Source organism: Erythrolamprus reginae, chromosome 6, assembly GCF_031021105.1.
Source record: "Erythrolamprus reginae isolate rEryReg1 chromosome 6, rEryReg1.hap1, whole genome shotgun sequence".
NCBI classification, from domain to species: Eukaryota; Metazoa; Chordata; class Lepidosauria; order Squamata; family Dipsadidae; genus Erythrolamprus; species Erythrolamprus reginae.
Genome location: NC_091955.1, coordinates 72,579,317 through 72,599,876, shown reverse-complemented (window position 1 = coordinate 72,599,876; position 20,560 = coordinate 72,579,317). Strand labels below are relative to the sequence as shown.

At 38.1% G+C, this 20,560-nt stretch overlaps 1 protein-coding gene across 2 annotated transcripts in view; it reads left to right on the top strand.

The window, feature by feature from the left end:
• The window catches only part of ABTB3 (ankyrin repeat and BTB domain containing 3), a 264,027-nt gene extending 248,010 nt beyond the window's left edge, over positions 1 to 16,017 (top strand). For both annotated transcript variants that reach the window (XM_070756234.1, XM_070756233.1), the window contains 6 exons: positions 4,760 to 4,865; positions 6,402 to 6,504; positions 8,069 to 8,150; positions 10,529 to 10,597; positions 11,055 to 11,168; positions 14,618 to 16,017. In XM_070756234.1, the coding sequence (XP_070612335.1) occupies positions 4,760 to 4,865; positions 6,402 to 6,504; positions 8,069 to 8,150; positions 10,529 to 10,597; positions 11,055 to 11,168; positions 14,618 to 14,827 (684 nt within the window). In that variant the 3' untranslated portion in view covers positions 14,828 to 16,017. The remainder of the gene's footprint in view (positions 1 to 4,759; positions 4,866 to 6,401; positions 6,505 to 8,068; positions 8,151 to 10,528; positions 10,598 to 11,054; positions 11,169 to 14,617) is intronic.
• Positions 16,018 to 20,560: the final 4,543 nt, after the last annotated feature.

Below are 20,560 nucleotides of genomic sequence, written 5' to 3'. Positions count from 1 at the left end.
TACTATTGCCTAATTTACCTGTACCTACTGTGGTAATGTTTATGTTTACACCAATACCTACTACCTTGTACATGCTTGACAAAATAAATAAATTAAATTAATAAACTACTGGATCAATTCACACAACACCAGAAGCTAACATTTAATCACTCGTGGCTTTCTTCCATGTGCCAACCAAACTCCTGAAAATTAATCCAACATGCATGTCATTTAGTGGGTTGTAAAATGAAATATGCATAGTAAAAGCAATTAATATTAATAATTTGGTTTTAAAAAGTTAAATTCTCAATAATACGTAAACATTGCAATTATTTTAAAAACTTTTAACTTCCATATTAAAGCACTAGATCAGATCTGAAAGATATAGCAATCTATATCACTGTTGTTTTAATTCTTTAAAAGGCAAATAATAAGAATTGAACTGAATATTTGGTTTCCTAGTATAATTTTGATTAGAAAATGCCCTTTGAAATATAAACCAGTATGATAATGAAACATGCATTATTCAGAGGAATAAAATATTTTGGTTGTTAATAGACAAAAGCTTTTTCAAGGAAATAACCCATATATTTTGGAAGTAGCCTAGTGCAGACCTGTTATTATTTGAAATTAAATCAACATTTAACTAGATTATTCATGTCTCCTTTCTCTCTCAACCAGATTTATGGTCTAGTGACTATTGTAACCTATATATTACTTGTCATTCAATGTCAGTACTTCTGTATTTAAACAGTTCAGAAAAACCAAGATCTGCAATCTTCATAAATGGGCATCTTGCATTCTCCATATGAGAGACAAACATCAGGTACACTGGTGTGGCATGCCAATATACTTATAATTAACCAGTGTCATATAAAAATGATTGATTAACATGGTATTGTCTAGAAACTAACCTTGGATTTGATGGATTTGCATTTAAATCCTTATAAATAATTACTTCTAAAACATGTTTCCTCAATGGGTTGAAAAGATCCCTTCTGGGTTGGGTTTTATTTTATTTTATTTTTTTTAGAAAAGGAAATATTTGCTGAAATTTCCTGAACAACCAAAAAGTATTGATTCTGTATTTTTGTGTGACCTCTTTAATCTGACACTGATAAATATTTCCCTGGAGTTTTTTAGGCACCAATTTTTTAAAATCTTTTAAAAATCAAGACTTGGCATTATTCCCAGTAACCACTAAAAGACATTTTACATATCTCATTTGATTAATGGTATTCTCTTTGGAAGAGCTATAATTCAGTTTTGTCGAAATAAAAAACTATTTTTCTCAAAGTTGACATTGCCCCTGGCTGTTCAATTCAACATCTTAGATTTGCTACTTACATATGTTGACTAGTATTAATGAAGTATTGAATTTCTGATAGCAATCTTTCAAAGTATTATTTCATCATGAAACATTGATACTGGAGATTTCCCCCAAAGACAGTTTGACAAGTTTGGGGCAGTGCTTCTTTTTGTGTTAACAATACCAGATGACAGTGATGGTGTACCTATGGCACGGGTGCCACAGGTGGCACGCGGAGCCATATCTGCTGGCACGTGAGCCGTTAACTTAGCTCAGCTCCAACATGCATGTGTATGCCAGCCAGCTGGTTTTTGGCTCGTACAGAGGCTGTGGGAATTATTTTGCTCGTACGGAGGCATTGAATTATGGGTGTGGGTACTCACACATGCGTGACACTCTTTCGGCACTCAAGGAAAAAAAGGTTTGCCATCACTGCCAAATGAGGTCAGTCTTTTGAGGCAGAATAGTCTCAATAATGTCTAGTGGAAATCTACTATTATTATTATTATTATTATTATTATTATTATTTATTAGATTTGTATGCCTCCCCTCTCCGCAGAATCGGGGCGGCTCACAGCAGTGATAAAACAGTATACAATGACAAATCTAATATTAAGTCTAAAATAACAATTTTACATTAAAAACCTAAAAAAAAACGAATTGTATGGCATAATAACAGAATCTTAAAAGCCTGACAAAGATTCTTTTTCTTTTTCTCATACCAATGAGAGTGGAGGTACGTCAGACTTGAATTTCTGGCTTAATCCCTTCTAACTTCCACATCTAAACTTATATTTTTGTAAAAGCCGTTGAGATCTTTCTTCAAGGCTACCTTCATGCTCCTCTGGGTGTGGCTGGAAGAAGATGATAATCAAATCTATGTGACTTATGACAAACTGTGTGTGTCTGTTAGTATATGGGTTTTTTTAAATTTTCGAATATTTTAAATTTAGTCGGATTATTTATGATTTGTTTCACTTGTTGTGAGCCGCCCCGAGTCTTCGGAGACAGGCGGCATACAAATCCAAATAATAAATAATAAATAAATAAACTGAAACTCCTAGAATCATAGTGATCTTTTAATCAGTAATCTCCCTTTCCCAGTTTGTTTTTATTCACATATGGGTGGATTTCTCAGAGACAGGAAGAAAAAAAATTGCATGTCTCATTCCAGTACATAATGCAGTTTTCTTATAAAAATTCAGCAATTGCTGAATGATTGAAAGCCTGTTCATCTGAACAATATTTTAAAAGGTTCTACTGATATCTTCATAATCTTCATCTTCATCATAATCATTCTTTCATCCATTCAAGTTAATATTAGATGGCTCATACTTCTTTAGTTTATCACCTGTCTTTCTGCCCATTTTTGAAAAAAAAATAGTTTATTATTGACAGAAACAGATAGAACATTTTTTTCAGACTTTTACGCCACTCTAGCTTCATCAATTCATGGTCACCAAAGCTAAAAGAACTAAGAAGCAATTTGCTTTGAATGACAGTGGCTCTCTCTTAGATAGATAGATAGATAGATAGATAGATAGATAGATAGATAGATAGATAGATAGATAGATAGACAGACAGACAGACAGACAGACAGACAGACAGACAGACAGACAGACAGACAGACAGACAGACAGACAGACAGACAGACAGACAGACAGACAGACAGACAGACAGACAAAATAGACAGACAGACAGATACCGGTATATATATATATAGATAGATATTTTGCTAATAGGTGAAAAGGAAGGGAACCTACTATAGATCTGTTCATAATCATGTTTATACTTAATTTGTTATCTAATAAATGCTTGACTTTATCCCCTCTCTCTTTACTCACTCACTCTCTCTCTCTCTCTCTCTCTCTCTCTCTCTTTCTCTCTCTCTCTCTCTCTAGCTAACTAGCTAGCTATTTTTCTGTCAAAATAACCCTGGTATTCCCAAATATGGGAGGAAGTAACTATACACACACACAATTTATTTTATTTATATATATTGTTAGTTAGGAAAAAAGTAGGATGAAAATTATAATTTTATTATTTGGGTTGGTTTTTGCATTTGGATTCTAGTTCTTGCAGTAAGAATGCTTCATTTATAGACCAGAAGCTTTCAAGTTCATAGCTTCAATAAACTATTCAGAAATAGAGAGTTGTTTTCATCCTTCTTGCTGCAACCTTTGCACATTCCTCTACTAGCCTTGGGGGGATGGAGGTAGAGGAAGAGGGAGGGAGGGAGAGTGGGGGATTGGATCAAAAGAAAACAGTACCAGTGGGTTAAAACCTATGAGGAATAGCTGAAGCTATATTTTCAAGGAAAACCTCTTGACTGTAGGACCTAGTGTACTTGGCTACCAAAGGAAGCGGTACCTATTTCTTCACCTAATGCGTATTTTCCTGGGATTGTACTGCCGCAGTGGAGGAGAGACACAGAGTCCTGGGAAAAGATGCAGCTGCTTTAAGGAGTCCACATGTGATACATGAATGTCCTCATTTGCTTATAGCACTATTTTTCCTAGCAATTTGAAGTATGTATAGCACTTTGTGTCTCTCATTGGCAGCCAGTCTCCAGTGCCTTTATGCATGGATATATGAAATTAATCCTATTTTTACTAGAGTTGTCAGAAAATGAATGTATACATTTATAGTTTAATTGAGCTGTGAAGTTGACTTAATTTTCCGGTGAATTTTCAGCTAAACGGCATAAAAACAGGTTTGCATTATGTAGTTTTAATCAGAGTATCATTCTGCCTGATGAGAAGCATAATTACCTGCAATGGTGGTTCTCAACCTGTGTGGGGCGCAATGTCATCACAAGGGGGCTGTGAAGGCTTGATTTAAGTTTTAAGTTTTAGTAGTACATGGCCATACTCCGTGGCCACAAAATATATTTAAAGGGTGTCTGTTGTGAAGAAAAGGTTGAGAACTATTGACCTATAAGATATCTCCACAATGTTGATTTATCACCAAGACAACTAGACACAAGAACAGTTTTTTCCCGAATGCCATCACTCTACTAAACAAATAATTCCCTCAACACTGTCAGACTTTCTACTAAATCTGCACTTCTATTCTACTAGTTTTTCTCATCATTCCTATCACCCATTTCCTCCCATGTTGACTGTATGACTGTAACTTGTTGCGTATATCCTAAGATTTTTATTAATATTGCTTCTTCATTGCTTATTTGACCCCTATGACAATCATTAAGTGTCGTACCACATGATTCTTGACAAATGTATATTTTCTTTATGTACACTGAGAGCATATGCACCAAGACAAATTCCTTGTGTGTCCAATCACACTTGGCCAATAAAAATTCTATTCTATTCTATTCTAATGCAATAGAGAAATTGCTGAAGGAAAGTAAGACAATATCTGTTCACATTTTTAGATCCTCAAAGGCCATAAAATATTTGAGTGAAGGAATTTTGTTTTGTGTTTATTTTACCGCATTTTCTTTCGTTTCAGAATGAAGTGATTAGTCAACAACTGGCTGTCATTTTCACCCATTGCTATGGACCTTACCCTATTCCTAAGCTTACTGAAATCAAACGCAAACAGACATCTCGTTTAGGTAAGCGTGCTGCATGAAATCTTTGGTTTCAGTTTAAAAAATATGTAGACATTTGATCTCGGTAGACTTTTCAGGTAATCCGAAATCCGAAGAGATCATAGAATATCCTATTCAGGGCCAAAGTTATTTATTTAATTATTTAATTATTCACTTGGTATAGCTGCCCATCTCACATGTGTGACCTTATGCAACTCGCAACAATTAAAAATAATTATTAAAAGAAGAATGGAAATAAATGCGAAAAATGTATAAGCACCCTAAATTCAAACACAAAATGAAAATACAGTCAGCAGATAAAAACAAGGAATAGATGCCATTAATTAAAACCATTGAAAAGCTCAACAATACTATTTTTTCCTTTCTATTTCCTAATCAAATGGCAGTCATTTATTTCACCAACTTTCCAGTTTGGAATATGGGCATGTAGACTTCAATAGTGATTTTATGACCATTTTCCTCCCAGAGAACAGACTGAAACACATTATTTACTCTGTTTAGAAGAAATTGCATTCACAACAGTGATATTACTGGCAGTTGTATCTGTGTTTAGTAGCCACCTTCTTTAGAGTACTTAAATAAGAAGCAATTTGAATATAGGAAAATGGAAGGCTTCTGAGGCAGTTGGTATATCTGTGTGTTCATGTAGGTGCAGCCTGAAAACTTCATCTGCATTAGTTCAAATTTCTGAAATATACAGGTGGCCCTTGACTGACTGCCATTCAGTAAATGATCTTTCACAATAGAACTGAAAAACATGACTTATGACTGTTTTCACACTTGCCCATTCATCTGGTAAGCTTCTGCGCATGTGCAGAAGCATCACATGTGTAAACTAGTAGCAACGGGGTTTAGAACCCATTACTGATTGCTCTGTTACCTTTAAAAATAGTTTTAGAATATCTTTCAGTGGCGTGGAATGCACTGTGGATAAAAATATTTGAGTAATATCACTTATCAAAAACTTCCAATTTGAACAGTGAGTTGGACTTGAAGATTTCCAAGTTCCCTTCCAATTCTATTACTCTAGTCTATGTTGTATGTCAGGGGTGTCAAACCAAGGCCTAGTTGGCTGGATTTAGCACACGGGGTACTTAGATCTGGCCTGCAAGGCAGCTCTGGAAACAGCAAAGGATTGGCCTGTGATATATCTGATAGTGGAAACGAAGTTCGGGTTCTCCTGAGCCCTGTTTTCACTGGCAGAGGGTTGCAGGAGGCCATCGCAGGCAAAAATGGAGCTCTCGAGCCTGTTTTCTCCAGCAGAGCTCTTAGGCCACTACAGGGACTCCCAACACGAGTGACTTCAAGCTGGCCACCCTGGCCACACCCACTCCACCCCTGGAGGTCAAACAACCCTAATGTAGCCCTCAATGAAATCAGGTTTGAAACATCTGATCTATGTTCTTCAAAAAAACTTTAAAAGTGTATTCATCTTAAATTATGGTCTTTTAGTGTCTTCCTCTTGTTTTTTGTTTGCTTTTTTGTTTGGGGGTGATTTTTAAAAGTTGATCAGGGTTTTTTTTCTTTTTGTCATTTCAGATCCTCATTTCCTCAACAATAAAGAGATGTCAGATGTTACATTCCTTGTGGAAGGAAGACCATTTTATGCTCACAGAGTATTACTATTTACCGCATCTCCTAGGTATTTATACATTAATTTTAGTGGTTACCCAAGAGGAATTTACAATTAAGATTAAATTTCTTCATTGGCTAAAGAAATTGCCGGTGATTAATGCATATCTCATTGAAATAAATGTGACTAGTTGAAAAGTGTGATAGAATCCAGAAAGGGATCTCAAAGCATACGAAGCAAGAATAAAGATCAATCAAGAGTTTGGTAGTCATCCTAGGGAAACTATGCTCAGCAGCTAAAATATGTTTCTTCTTTAATGCTAATGTATTATGCTAAAAATTAGGATTACAATACATCTCCACATTAAAGTTGGAGAAATTTTATGTTATGAATGTAGAACCACTGTGGTATAAATGATTAGACACTAATTTTAATGCTAGCTTTGGAGCTGAATAAAGGTAGATCTTTCTGGACAGAACTTCAGAAATTCCAGACCTTTCCACAACTGGAAAGATATTGCCAGGTTTTTTTTTACAATTATGAATATAAGGTATTGGGAGCCAAGCATATTTTTTTCTCTTTCCCAAGATCTTTTCTTCTCTGAATCAGGAATGGAAGGTTGGCTGTTGCTGAAATCTTTTGAGATGATTTCAATAAGCTATTGATAATTACTATTATCTTATTCTTCTCTGAAACACTTCATTCATTCAACACTTCTCATTATGGATGGAAGTCAATAAATTAGATCAGACCTGGGCAAGGGGTGGCCCACGGGCCGCATCTGGCTCGCCCACCGTCTGTGACTGGCCTGCCCGCTATCTGTGACCGGTCCGCGGAGGTCGGGGTCCACTCCAGTGCGAGGATGAAAGAGCTCACCGCGTCTGCCGGGACTCCTCCGTTTCCTGCTTTCTTGTGAATCATGAGGAAAGCAGGAACCGGAGGAGTCCTGGCAGATGCGGTGAGCTCTTTCATCCTCTCACTAGAGCAGACCCCGACCTCCTAGTGAGAGTGGCCGAGCACAGAAACCATGCAAACACTCCAGCACAGTGACTGTGATGCACTGTGTTGCCGTAAAGGAAACAATTAGGGGTCTGTAGAGTGGGTCTGGGTGTTTAGGTCAGGCCAGGGTCTGGGTCTTTACAGTATTGGGTAGAACTGAGTTAATTATATTAGTCCGGCCCTCTAAAACCATCCCAATTTCTCATGCGGCCCCATAGCAAAATTAATTGCCCACCCCTGAATTAGATGCTACTTTAATATCTAGTGTGGTGTTCCTGAGTCTTCTGCCTTCAAAATGAGCTTCCAGAATTATTACTCAGCACAAAAACTGGCTATTTGAACAAGGCCGGCTAGTGATCTGGCATTCTGAAGTTAAGCTTTGGCTGCTACTGACAGATCCTGGAGCATATCTTTTCTGTATTAAAAAAAAAAGTAGAATATATGAGTCTTAAATGGATAAGTATTGTCCTTATGTGTGAACTTTGTACCATCCTAATGCAAAGGCTAGTGTTTACGTCAAACTCTTCCCCCCCATTTCCTTCATGGTAATATATTATTATTATTATTATTTTTTCATATTTACACATTACAAATTGTTTTGAAATTGCAAATGTATTTGGATGTTTCTCTGTAGGTTTAAAGCCTTGTTGTCCAGCAAACCTCCCTCTGATAGCACTTTCATTGAGATCAACTATGTGAAGTATCACATTTTCCAGGTAACGTGGATTGTCTCAAGAAATCTCGGTATAACTAATAATCAGAACCAGATAAATTTCTTGAAATGTGGACTCTAATTACTTTTTTCTAATAGCAGTAGTTCAGCTTTGTCATTCATTGCAATCAAATTGCATATGAATGCAGTGGTGGAATTCAATTTTTTTTACTGCCAGTTCTGTGTGCCTGGCTTGATGGGTGTGTCTTGGCTTGGTGGGCCTGGCAGGGGAAGGATACTGTAAAATCCCCATTCCAACCCCACTCCGGGGGAAGGTTACTGCAAAATCCCCATTCCCTTCTGATCAGCTGGGCCTCAGGAGGCAGGAAATAAGAACATAAGAAGAGTCGAGCTGAATCAGGCCAAAGCCCATCGAGTCCAGCATTCTGTGCCACACAGTGGCCCACCAATTGTCCATGGGGATCTTGAGCAGAAAGAGAAGGCGAGACCCTCCCTTTCCCCTGACCCCCAACAAATGGTACTCAAGGGAATCCTTCCTGCCTCAACCAACATAGAGGCGGCACACGGACATCCGTTTCAATAACCACCGATACACTTGGCATCCATGAATCTGTCTAATCCTGCCTTGAAGCTGTCAAGGCTGACAGCTGTCACGACCTCTTCTGGAAGTGAATTCCATAAACCAACGACCCTCTGGGCGAACAAATATTTCCCTTGATTTGTCCTCACTTTATTACCTATGAGCTTGAGGGAGTGCCCCCTTGTCCTAGTATTGTGTGATAGAGAAATTATTTTTTTCTCTATCCACCTTTTCTATCCCATGCATGATTTTATACACTTCGATCAAGTCACTTCTTAAACGACGTCTTTCAAGGCTGAAGAGACCAAGGCGTTGCAACCTGGCATCATAAGGGAGGTGCTCCATTTCCTTGATCATTCTTGTTGCCCTTTTTTGCACCTTTTCCAGTTCCATTATATCCTTCTTGAGGTGCGGTGACCAGAACTGTACACAGATGGGGACAGGCCCAGTAGATGGGGTATTTACAGGTTCTTCAAAGTAATCCATTACCGGTTCTCCAGAACTGGTCAAAATCTGCTGAAACTTACCTCTGTATGAATGACATTGATCTACTTTTATGTGGCCTGCCCATAGAATTGAATATTGTAATATTTATCTAGGAATGGTAATCAAGTTTAAAAAGTGGAGTTATTAGTAAAGTTTGAATTCTGAATGTTGCTTTTGTGCCTTCTCTCATAAGCTCCATTTGGTTCTCCCTCAGCCAGTAGTTCAAAACCATAGAAACACATGAATCCCAGTGACCGATTAGGTCCCACAGAGTTGGCCTTCTCTGGGTCCCATCGACTAAACAATGTCGTTTGGCAGGTCCCGGGGGAAGAGCCTTCTTTGTGGTGGCCCCGACCCTATGGAACCAGCTCCCCCCTGAGATTAGAACTGCCCCCACCCTCCTTGCCTTTCATAAACTCCTTAAAACCCACCTCTGTCACCAGGCATGGGGGAACTGATATAACTTCCCCAGGCCTATATTGTTTATGTATGGTATGTTGTGTACATGGTTTTTTTTAAATTATGGGTTTTTAGTTTTAATTATTAGATTTGTACTCTACATTGTTTTTTCTATTACTGTTGTGAGCCGCCTCGAGTCTACGGAGAGGGGTGGCATACAAATTTAATAAATAAATAAATAGAAAGATGCAACTCTTTCACAGAGTTTTAATTGTTCATTGGTTTTATGCCACTTCTAGTGTTTATCTCAATTTATGTTTTTAGTTTTTATATTTTGCTTTTTAAATTTGTTTGACTGCCTTTAGCAATAATAAGTCAATCAAATGAACTATTTTTTTCAGATGTGAGCTCCTTTAATTACTGGTATTACACATTTCTTTTTTTATTTTTTCATATTGAGGTTTTCCAAAGTGTGAATAATTAAGTGTTCCTTAATTATTCTGAAAAAAATGTGTTAAAACAAATGCCAGGTTTAGATTGCCTTTCAATCTGCATGACTGGCAGAGATTTACAAAGTGACCGTATCCCTTGTGTTACATTTGCCTACTACAGTGTATTTTTCCTTGCCCTACTTTTGTATACCGAATTTCTTCCCACTAAAAAAAAGAGTATGAGTTCGCTTAGGAGAGAAATTAGTTGTTAACTGTATAGCTTTGTAGCCAGTAGGTTTCCTTTATCAAGAATCTTTGAGTAAAAATACCAGAGACAAGACCCTACTCCCCAGGCATAAAGAGTTAAGGGTTATCGTTTCAATGTATCCTAAAATGTATTACAGTAATACTATTTCATTGCTTGCTGTTTTCTACTTTGAAATAACATTGATTTATCACTTTTTCCTTAGTTTTCAAGAACTTCAATGTATTTTTGTAATTTATGGATTTTTGTTGTTGTTACAGCTTATTATGCAGTATCTCTACTATGGAGGTTCAGAGTCACTTCTCATTAAAAACAATGAAGTTATGGAGGTAAGAGGCATCTTATACTAAAAACTGCTATTATTATTACAAGTGTACTAAATTACTAGATTTGGCTGAATGAAAATATTTGGAGGTGACAGCAATGATAAATTAATTGAATTTGTTCAGCTATCTGGACTTGTCTTTGATGAGATGGGTGTCTGTTTAAATGTGAGAAATAAATTAATAAAAATGTTCCTTATATGTAGAATTTTTTTGACCCATGGATATATTTTTTCATTTGTAAAGTGCTGTAAAAGCATGCAATCACCTGGTAACTTTGGGGGGAAAGGGAAAAAAAATGAACAAGACAGCACCCATAGTTTTTGGTTTCATTAGATACTATTTGAAATACTCCACTATGTACAAAGTCAGACCAAGAAGATAAAAAAGAAATATTCCTTTTGATGCCCACAAAAATGATTACCATCCCCAAACCTGTACTAATCCTTTTCTCATTTTCCAGCTTCTATCTGCTGCTAAATTTTTCCAGCTTGAAGCATTGCAACGTCACTGTGAGATCATCTGTGCAAAAAGTATCAACACAGAAAATTGTGTGGATATTTATAATCATGCCAAGGTAATCCAATATTGTCGCTCATATATATTCATTGGTGCAGGTATCCATGCCCAGACAGGTGTCAAGATCTAATTCTTGCAATCCTGGCCTAATTTTTGCCTCTCCTTTGTTGCATCTTCCCATGACATTATAGCGAGAAATTACATTGGTCAGGTCCAGTTGTAAAAATTCTTCCCATTCTTCCCAAAGACTTTCTCCTAGGCAGTTCATAACTATACTGGGACTCAGGGAAGGAAGAGTATTGAAATTCCAATAACAAGCAGTAGGATTTGGCTTATTCTAACTACTACTACTACTACTACTACTACTATTATTATTATTATTTAATTAAATTTGTATGCCGCCCCTCTCTGTAGACTCGGGGCGGCTCACAGCAGTAATAGAAAACAATGTACAATACAAATATAATATTAAAAAATTAAAAACCCATAATTTAAAAAACATGCACAGCATACCATATATAAACTATATAGGCCTGGGGAGGATGTTTCAGTTCCCCCATGCCTGATGGCAGAGGTGGGTTTTAAGAAGTTTACGAAAGGCAAGGAGGGTGGGGGCAATCCTAATCTCTGGGGGGAGCTGGTTCCAGAGGGTCGGGGCCGCCACAGAGAAGGCTCTTCCCCTGGGTCCTGCCAGATGACATTGTTTAGTCGATGGGACCCGGAGAAGGCCAACCCTGGTGGGACCTGAGTGGTCGCTGGGATTCGTGCAGCAGAAGGCGGTCCCAGAGGTATTCTGGTCCGATGCCATGAAGGGCTTTATAGGTCATAACCAACACTTTGAATTGTGACCAGAAACTGATCGGCAACCAATGCAGACTGCGGAGTGTTGGTGAAACATGGGCATACCTAGGAAAGCCCATGATTGCTCTCACAGCTGCATTCTGCACGATCTGAAGTTTCCGAACACTTTTTCCCCTGGGACACTCTTATTTTCATTTCTATATACAGTAATACCCCTAGATACGAGCATAATTCATTCCAGAAGGGAGCTTGTATATCGAGCAACTCGTATCTGGAACAAATAGCTTTAGACGTTGTTTTTCCCCTCCGAGATAACCAAAAGCAAGGATTCTTGCGCCACCTAGTGGACGCTCGGCTTGTATCCCGAATTTGAGCTCGGGACTGGAACAGAAATGTCTCTCCCCTCGTGGCTCGTATCTTGAAATACTCGCATGTAGAGCAGCTCATATCTAGAGGTACTACTGTACAGTGGTACCTCTACTTATGAACTTAATTCATTCTGTGACCAGGTTCTTAAATAGAAAAGTTTGTAAGAAGAAGCAATTTTTCCCATAGGAATCAATGTAAAAGCAAATAATGTGTGCGATTGGGGAAACCACAGGGAGGGCAGAGGCCCTGTTTCCTTCCAGGAGATTTCTAGAGAGGCCCCACAGAGGCTTCTCCCTGCATTTTCCGGCCCTGTTTCCTCCCAGGAGATTACTAGAGAGGCCCCACAGAGGCTTCTCCCTGCCTTTTCCGGTTACAGTTTCGGAGACTCAGGTTTGTAAGTGAATAATGGTTTTTGAGAAGAGGCAAAAAAATCTTGAACACCCGGTTCTTATCTAGAAAAGTTCATAAGCAGAGGCATTTTTAGGTAGAGGTACCACTGTATCAGTTTGACAAGAACATGCTCTTATTCACAGATATTTTCAGATGTTTAGATCAAACAGACCGGATGCTACCCATTATTTTTCTAGCAATAGTCATCTTAATTTTTTCCATCTCCCCTGTTAGTTTCTGTCTGCTACCTTAACCATGACTACATACAGTCTTCTCAATAGTGATCATAAATAATTTGGTTCTAAGCCTACAGCATGACATAATGGCATAATATGCGTACATGCATCCCCCAAAGGACACATTGCTGTAATGTTAACATACATTTATCCATTAGTACAGTATCATCCAGGTTCGCTTTTTGAGCAATCATTGTCTTGTATATTTTTCTTATCCATTATTTATTTCTCATTATAATTCAGAAAGCATTCTTTTTCATATTTCCCATTAGATTGTTCCATACATTTGTGAATCAATCTACAATACAATTATTATCTCTGTGTCCAAAGCGATTTCCAGGGTTTTTTTTTCATTAAGTCTATTTTTTATTCAGTTCTCTTCAATTTTAGGAAGAAAACCCAACCCTTTAATATTCTATATAACAAGATACAACCATTAGATATTGTTAATACAACTAGACCCAAGTGTAGCAGATTTGGGGTGTTACAGACAAAATCTGTTGGACACAAATGTTATGTATGGAAGGACCAACAACAGGAGATGCCTAGAGAGGCTCCATACAGGAAGTGTTATGAGAACAGTTACACCCATGGTACGGAAACAATTCTCCGTGGCCGGAGGCTCCTCCTAGAAACTTGGAAGTAGGATCTCGGGTTTTTGCCCGAGCTTATGGGGAAGGTCCAACCTGGGTTTCGGCTACCATAGTGAAAGTGTCGGGTCCTTGTTCTTATGAAGTTGAATTAGAGGATGGCAGGGTATGGCGTAGACACTTAGATCAGGTCCGTCTCCGCAAAGCAGAGAAACTCATGGAAGATAATAGTTCCATTCCGCGAGAGGATAATGAAGTACGTTCGGAAATGGCAGGTCCAGGGGTCTTGGACAGTAACGTAGATACCCACCTTCCATCCCAGTTTACCGTTCCTTTAAGTGCAGAGCCAGAATTCCACGAACCTCCGCGAGGTTAGGTAGCAGGGGAAGACGGACCACGTCATTCGGGTAGAATAGTTCGGAAGCCATCCTACTTAAAGGATTATGTATGTTCCAGAGTAAGGGGGGAGGAGTGTTATGTATGGAAGGACCAACAACAGGAGATGCCTAGAGAGGCTCCATACAGGAAGTGTTATGAGAACAGGAAAGGGCACCGGGAGAGGGGCGGTAACCTAGCAACCGGGGAAAATAAGGGATTACCATTGGTTCGTTCCTCAGCCAGCTGGCAGTTAAATAGGGGAAACCCGAGGAGGTTTGACAGTTGAATACTGACTGTTGTATTAACGTTATGTTTATGCTGGAATAAAGCAGTTCAACCAAAGCCGCAATTACGTGTCCGAATCTGTACCAAGCCACTTCAACAAACTTGGTCCAAATTATCATCACTATATATCATCACTAAAAATTGGGACTTTTTAAATCCTCAGAATAATTTTTCCCCTGCCAGAAGTATTTAATACCCAGAAGGAAAAATATGTTTTTTCCTGGTAAATTAGTATCAGGAGAGCAGGTTAAATTTCACGTTGTTGTTCTAAGTGAGAGATATATATATCACACAGACAGTATTACCCATGTAGTTCTAGCTTAGATTTTCAAGAGATATTGAATAATGTTGAATAAGCCTAAAGCAGTGTGAGCAGAAGAATTAGCAATTATTGTATAAATTTGTATATTTACGTGTGTTTCGTTTTTCTCTTCCTACCCTTCATTATCCATCCTCAGTTTCTTGGAGTCACAGAACTAGCTTCTTTTTGTGAAGGTTACTTTCTAAAAAATATGATGGTCTTAATTGAAAACGAAGCTTTCAAACAATTGCTGTATGACAAAAATGGAGATTCGCCCGGCCAAAATGTTCTACAAGATTTACAGAGGACGTTGGCAACACGGATCCAGTCGATTCATTTATCATCCTCAAAAGGCTCCATTGTATAAAGTTCTGGAAGTGTTTGAAGTTTCATCAGAGACGCTGCACGTGAAATATTGCTGTTGTAGTATCTTGAGCAAATATATAATTCTTTTCCTACTGGAATATTACATTGCGGTTATGGGCCAAAGGTGCTGCCACTTACTTGAATCTTCTTTTGGGCAAGATGTTGTAGTACAAGTGACTCCTGGGCATTTTTGGAACTACAAGGGTACGTTGGTGTCCTGTGAATAACATATTGTTCACATGCTGGATGCAGAAATGCTGTTGTGTAGCTAATGCCAGCAGAAGATGGGCTAAGTGCATAAGCCCTGAAATGACAAGAATGCCATGGAATAATTCTTTGACAAAATCAACACATCAGGTTTTTATTACAAAATGTTCTGTTCTGTTTGTTATTTTCTTGTTTGGGAGGAGAGCTAAGCCCTGTAATACTTCCCACTTTCAAAGTCCATTATATTACACATTTTAAAAAATATAGGACTGGATTACTTGCGTATTAGCAAAATTTTTAAAAAATGATAAGACTGTTAAAAATGTGAAAATGTATTTTCACAATTTGTTAGTGGTGTGTTGTTTTTTTTAACGGTTCCTAAATAAATGGGAGGGCTCTAAAATTGTTTTCCCCAAAAGATATATTTAAAATTGAATGTAATATGTTAAGTTTGGCTATTCTTTTGTTTTTAATGGTGAAACATGCGCTGTGTAAACTTATATATGAAAATGGTTCAGTTCATCTGCTTTCTTTAGAACTGATGTAATCTTGCCCAAATGTTCTGATTACACCAAAGAGGTGCAATTACCAAGAATTTAATATTTGGGGTAAGGGGAAAATCTGCATGCTAGCTGTAGTTTGGGACTTAAAACAGCAATGAAATTCAACATGCATTTGCATGGTAGTGGTACTTGTGAAATGTTATATTTGTGCTTAATTTTTCCAAGAGAAAATGACAATGCAATGTTAGTTCACTGTCAATTCCATTTGTGAAGTTATATTTCAGGGTTTATTTTCTGGATACATACAGTTCCCACAGAATAGAGTTTTAAAGATGAAGATTTCTAGTTATATACGAAGGTCAATCCTGGGTCTTTATTAAGGGAAAAGATGGTATTTTGTTACTAGGCAGAGATTATGATCAAGATGATTTATTTTAATTATATATTAAATATATGCTGTAGAGTGATTTCTTGCCATAAATTCAGAATGAGTCAACTATATGCTTATAGAGGCCTGTACCAGGTCTTGGGTTATTCAGTGATAAATATTTTTAAGACAACTTTAATAAGTGCCACACAAACGCAACAATGTTGGTGGGATCAGCTGTTATTTTGTGGATTACAGGTATACTAGATTCCATCAGAATCGTTCATCATGCTAACTTTCCTTTGATAGAAATGAATTATGGCTGGTTCATAAGCTTTGAGATATTTGTGATGATGATGGCGCAAAAGAACAATTATATTCTTTTACAAAGGTGCTACTTCTCATTTAAAGATTTTTAAATATATATATATATATATATATATATAAATATATGCAGGAATCCAATTTTTGTAATAGAAGGTAAGAAAAGAAAGCTCTGGACAATCCTCCTTAGTTGCTACTTAAACCATTGTAAGCAACAGCACTTGCAAAGGTGCCTGAACTACCTTGTATATTCTAGAGGCACGGTTTGGTGACTGAATAGTGAAATATCAGTCTTGTGTAATTAGCCTCTTCTTTTCACTGAATGTTGCAATGCTTATAGGGGCAGGAAGCTGACCACTGTTGAGACTGTCTCCTTGTACCCCTTCCCTTATGGCTGTGCTTCCTAGTAAGAAAGCAGGCAGGCTGTTATAATATCACATCTCAAAGTCCTGTATGTGTTAACTGCCAAATTGCCAAACAGTGGTTCACGATGCAGGATCATGCAGCACTAAAAGTGTACAAATGTATGTGAGGGGCTTTGTCTTTTACAAACTAAGCATGCATTCTAAAGCCAACTTCCCACAACATGCTAGAACCAGGCCAACACAATGAGCCACAACATGGTTTGCCTGGGCATAACATGTTATAAGAACCTAGCCATTTTGTTAAGCTTGTAACCAGAATCTTAATTTAATCTAAACAGCTATTGCAATGTAACGTTTGTGAATATAAGAAACACAACAAATGGTTTTTGAACTCTGTGCATGTCCTGTTCAATCCTGAGAGCTCATTTTGTTTTGAAAAGAAAAGGGAAAGTTAAATGGCATTTGTGAAAACAATGAAGACATATGTCCATTTTAATGGTACTGGCCTATAAATACCAAAGGAACTGGGACAGAAATGAAAAAAAGCTTGTAGATGGATCCTCTTCATAAGAAGTTTAAAAATCCAGAATCACAGACACCGTTGCACAAATCTTTGGATTCTCCTATAATGGGAATAAAGCTACAGGCAGTTCTCAGCTTACAACAGTTCATTTTTAGTTTCCCAACTTCTAGTGGAGCCAGTAGGCTCATTTTTCACCCTCCCCAAGCTCCAAAGGCTTCCGTAGAGCCAGGGGAGGATAAAAATGCCCTCTTCCATCCCCCCGGAGGCTCTCTGGAAGCCAAAAATGCCCTCCCAGAGCCTCTGTGTGAGCCAAAAATCTAGGCTCCAATGGCTCACGTGTTAGCAGATATGGCTCCATGTGCCACCTGTGGCACCCACGCCATAGGTTCGCCATCACTGACCTAGATCATATAACTAATAATGATTTAACATCTGCTGTTACTCTTGTTGCATATGCTTTAGCTGTACAGTTCCAACATGAGCCATTTGTACAGTATCTTTTTAAAAGATGTGTATTGTGTACTAATCAATCAAGCCAGCCATAAATGTTGTATTTGACTACCTTCTAAAGCAGTGGTTCTCAACCTTTCTAAGGCCATGACCCCTTAATACAGTTCCTCATGTTGTGGTGACCCCCAACCATAAGTCTAGCGCCAATTCCCCCAACAGAGCTTTGAGCTGATTGGCAGGAAGGAATGCCTGATTGGTCGGATTGTAAAAATATGTTCCAAGATGCCAGAATAGAAGCTTTAGTTCCTAATACCAGGAGAAATTTGTCTTTTCCCAGGGTCTCAGGTGACCCCCATGAAATGGTCATTTGACCTCCAATGGGGTCCCGACCCCAAGTTTGAGAACCACTGTTCTAAAGAAAAGAATTGCCAATATTGAATTTTCACTTATCAATTTTATGTTACCATTAATTGTAGGAAGGCAAGTAGAGATAAAAGTAAGTCTGTACAGATGAAATAGTGCTACAAGATAGAAGAGGAAAATAGTTGGAGAGGATAAAAGTCATATATTGGTATAGTATAGGTCAGTGATGGCGAACCTTTTTTCCCTCCGGTGCCGAAAGAGCATGTATGTGCATTATTACACTTGTGTGAGTGCCCACACCCATAATTCAATGGCTGGGGAGGACAAATACAGCTTCCCCGACCCACCAGAGGCCCTCCGGTGGCTGGAAACGGCCTGTTTCCCAACTTCTGGTGGGCCCAGTAGGCCCATGTTTTTCCCTCCCCAGGCTTTTGTGGAGCCGGGGGAGGGTAGAAACACCCTCCCCACCCACCCTGGAGGCTCTCTGGAAGCCAAAACCCCCCTCCCAGAGCTCCCGTGAGAGCCAAAAATCAGCTGGCTGGCGCCCGCGTGCACATTGGAGCTGAGCTAGGGCAATGGCTCGCGTGCCAGCAGATATGGCTCCACATGCCACCTGTGGCACCCGTGCCATAGGTTCGCCATCACTGATATAAGTAGTTCTTAACTTAATGACCACTTAATGACCATTCAAAGTTATGATAGACCCTGACAAAATCTACTTAAAACTAGGCTTCAAAGTTTTGAAATTGTCCCCCCATGGTTACATGACTGCAGTATGGGCCCTCAAACACCAGCCCACATATGACCATGGTCATAACTACAATTTACAACAGTTTTGCCCGAAACCAGAATTTACTCGTGGTTTCTGGCAAAAGCCAGCACAAAGGGGACAACGATTTACTTAGCAACCACCATGTTAGCTTAGTGATGTGAAAAAGATTATACAAGTGGGATGACTATGTAGTTATCCATTTTATGACACAACTTAACCATTTTAATTTCTAAGCTCAATTATCAAACTCAAACATTATATGTCATAGATCTGATAGAGTTGGCACAATGAACAGGAACAGGTTTCTCTGAAATTAAACGTAAAACTTAAATGTGCAGGGACCTACATCCTCATACAAATACTTGTCTCCAGTCCCATAAATATGTTATTTATTCTCACACACAAACTCCAATATCAAATGAAAACTCCATTTAATCAGCTCATTTTCATTGAAAAAGTATATTTGTCCAAATGCCCAAATGTCCAAAGTTTCTTTCCTTCCTGCTCTGATATAATCCCTTTGACTGTTTTTGCGTTTGTCATGCCCCACTTAAGATTATATCTGTTTCCTGCCTCACACTTCAGTATGATACTGTAGAATATTGAAACCTTCATTGTGGCTGTATTCAAAATACAATTTTGGCTACATTCAAAGTAGTTTTGAGGGTGAAGTAATTTGGTAAAGGTCCGTGTTATCCAAAGCTTTCCCCTTTCCTGGCTGTAAAAATAGAATAAACACTTTGAAATATTGCAATGATACCTCAAATGTGCTGACTGAGTTTTTCTGTCCCTGTTCTCTGAAGTTACATACAGTCTAGTCTTAAAGCTCCAAAAATACACTATAGCAATAGTGTTTTTATAGTATATAAATGCACTACAGTGTATCTTTAGGAAGTATCTTAGAAAGTAACTGTAGTGTATCTTTAGGAAGTATCATAAAAATCTTTTCCTTGGATATTTGGCTACTCTTTGAATAAACTGAGATTTTCTCCAATTTGCATTGGCATCCTTCAGTCTCAAAAGACCATGGTATCATGCTCTGGATTCTCCAAAGCATGAAGCTTGGGTAGGTTAGTATGGAAGATAGACTGTTACTCAACCATTCCACTGGAATATTTTCTCCAATGCACTGCAATCTAAAATATTAAACAATCATCATATTAGACGTCAAGAATTCTATGTACATAATAATAATAATAATAATAATAATAATAATAATAATAATAATAATTTATTGGATTTGTATGCCGCCTCTCTCCGTAGACTCGGGACGGCTAACAACAACAATAAAATCAGCATGTGACAATCCAATAATAAAACAACTAAAAACCCTTATAATAAAACCAAACATACAAACATACCATGCATAACTTGTAATGGCCTAAGGGGAAGGAATATCTCAACTCCCCCATGCCTGGCGGTATAAATGAGTCTTGAGTAATTTACGCATGTAGAATATATAGATCACAATAACAGAAAAACAGATTGAAGGGACCTTGGAGGTCTTCTAGTCCAACCACCTATTGAAGCAGAAGACCCTATACAATTTCAGACAAGTTGCTGTCCAGTCTTTTCTTAAAAGCCTCCGGTTACGGAGCATCCCAACTTTTGAAGGCAAATCATTCCATTGATTAATTGTTCTCAGTGTTAGGAAAGTTCTCCGTAGTTCTAGGTTGCTTACCTGTACAGTACTGAGTGCATTGATTATGTTATCTAGTTGAGTAATGAAATGTATACAAGAAAACAACCAAACTCTGCACCAAGATCTTGGAATTTGTATGTCCTAGACTGGATTTTTCTTTGCTCAGCTCAATAATAATAAGGCCAATCACAAATACATGCACTCTTGATTGCAAATTG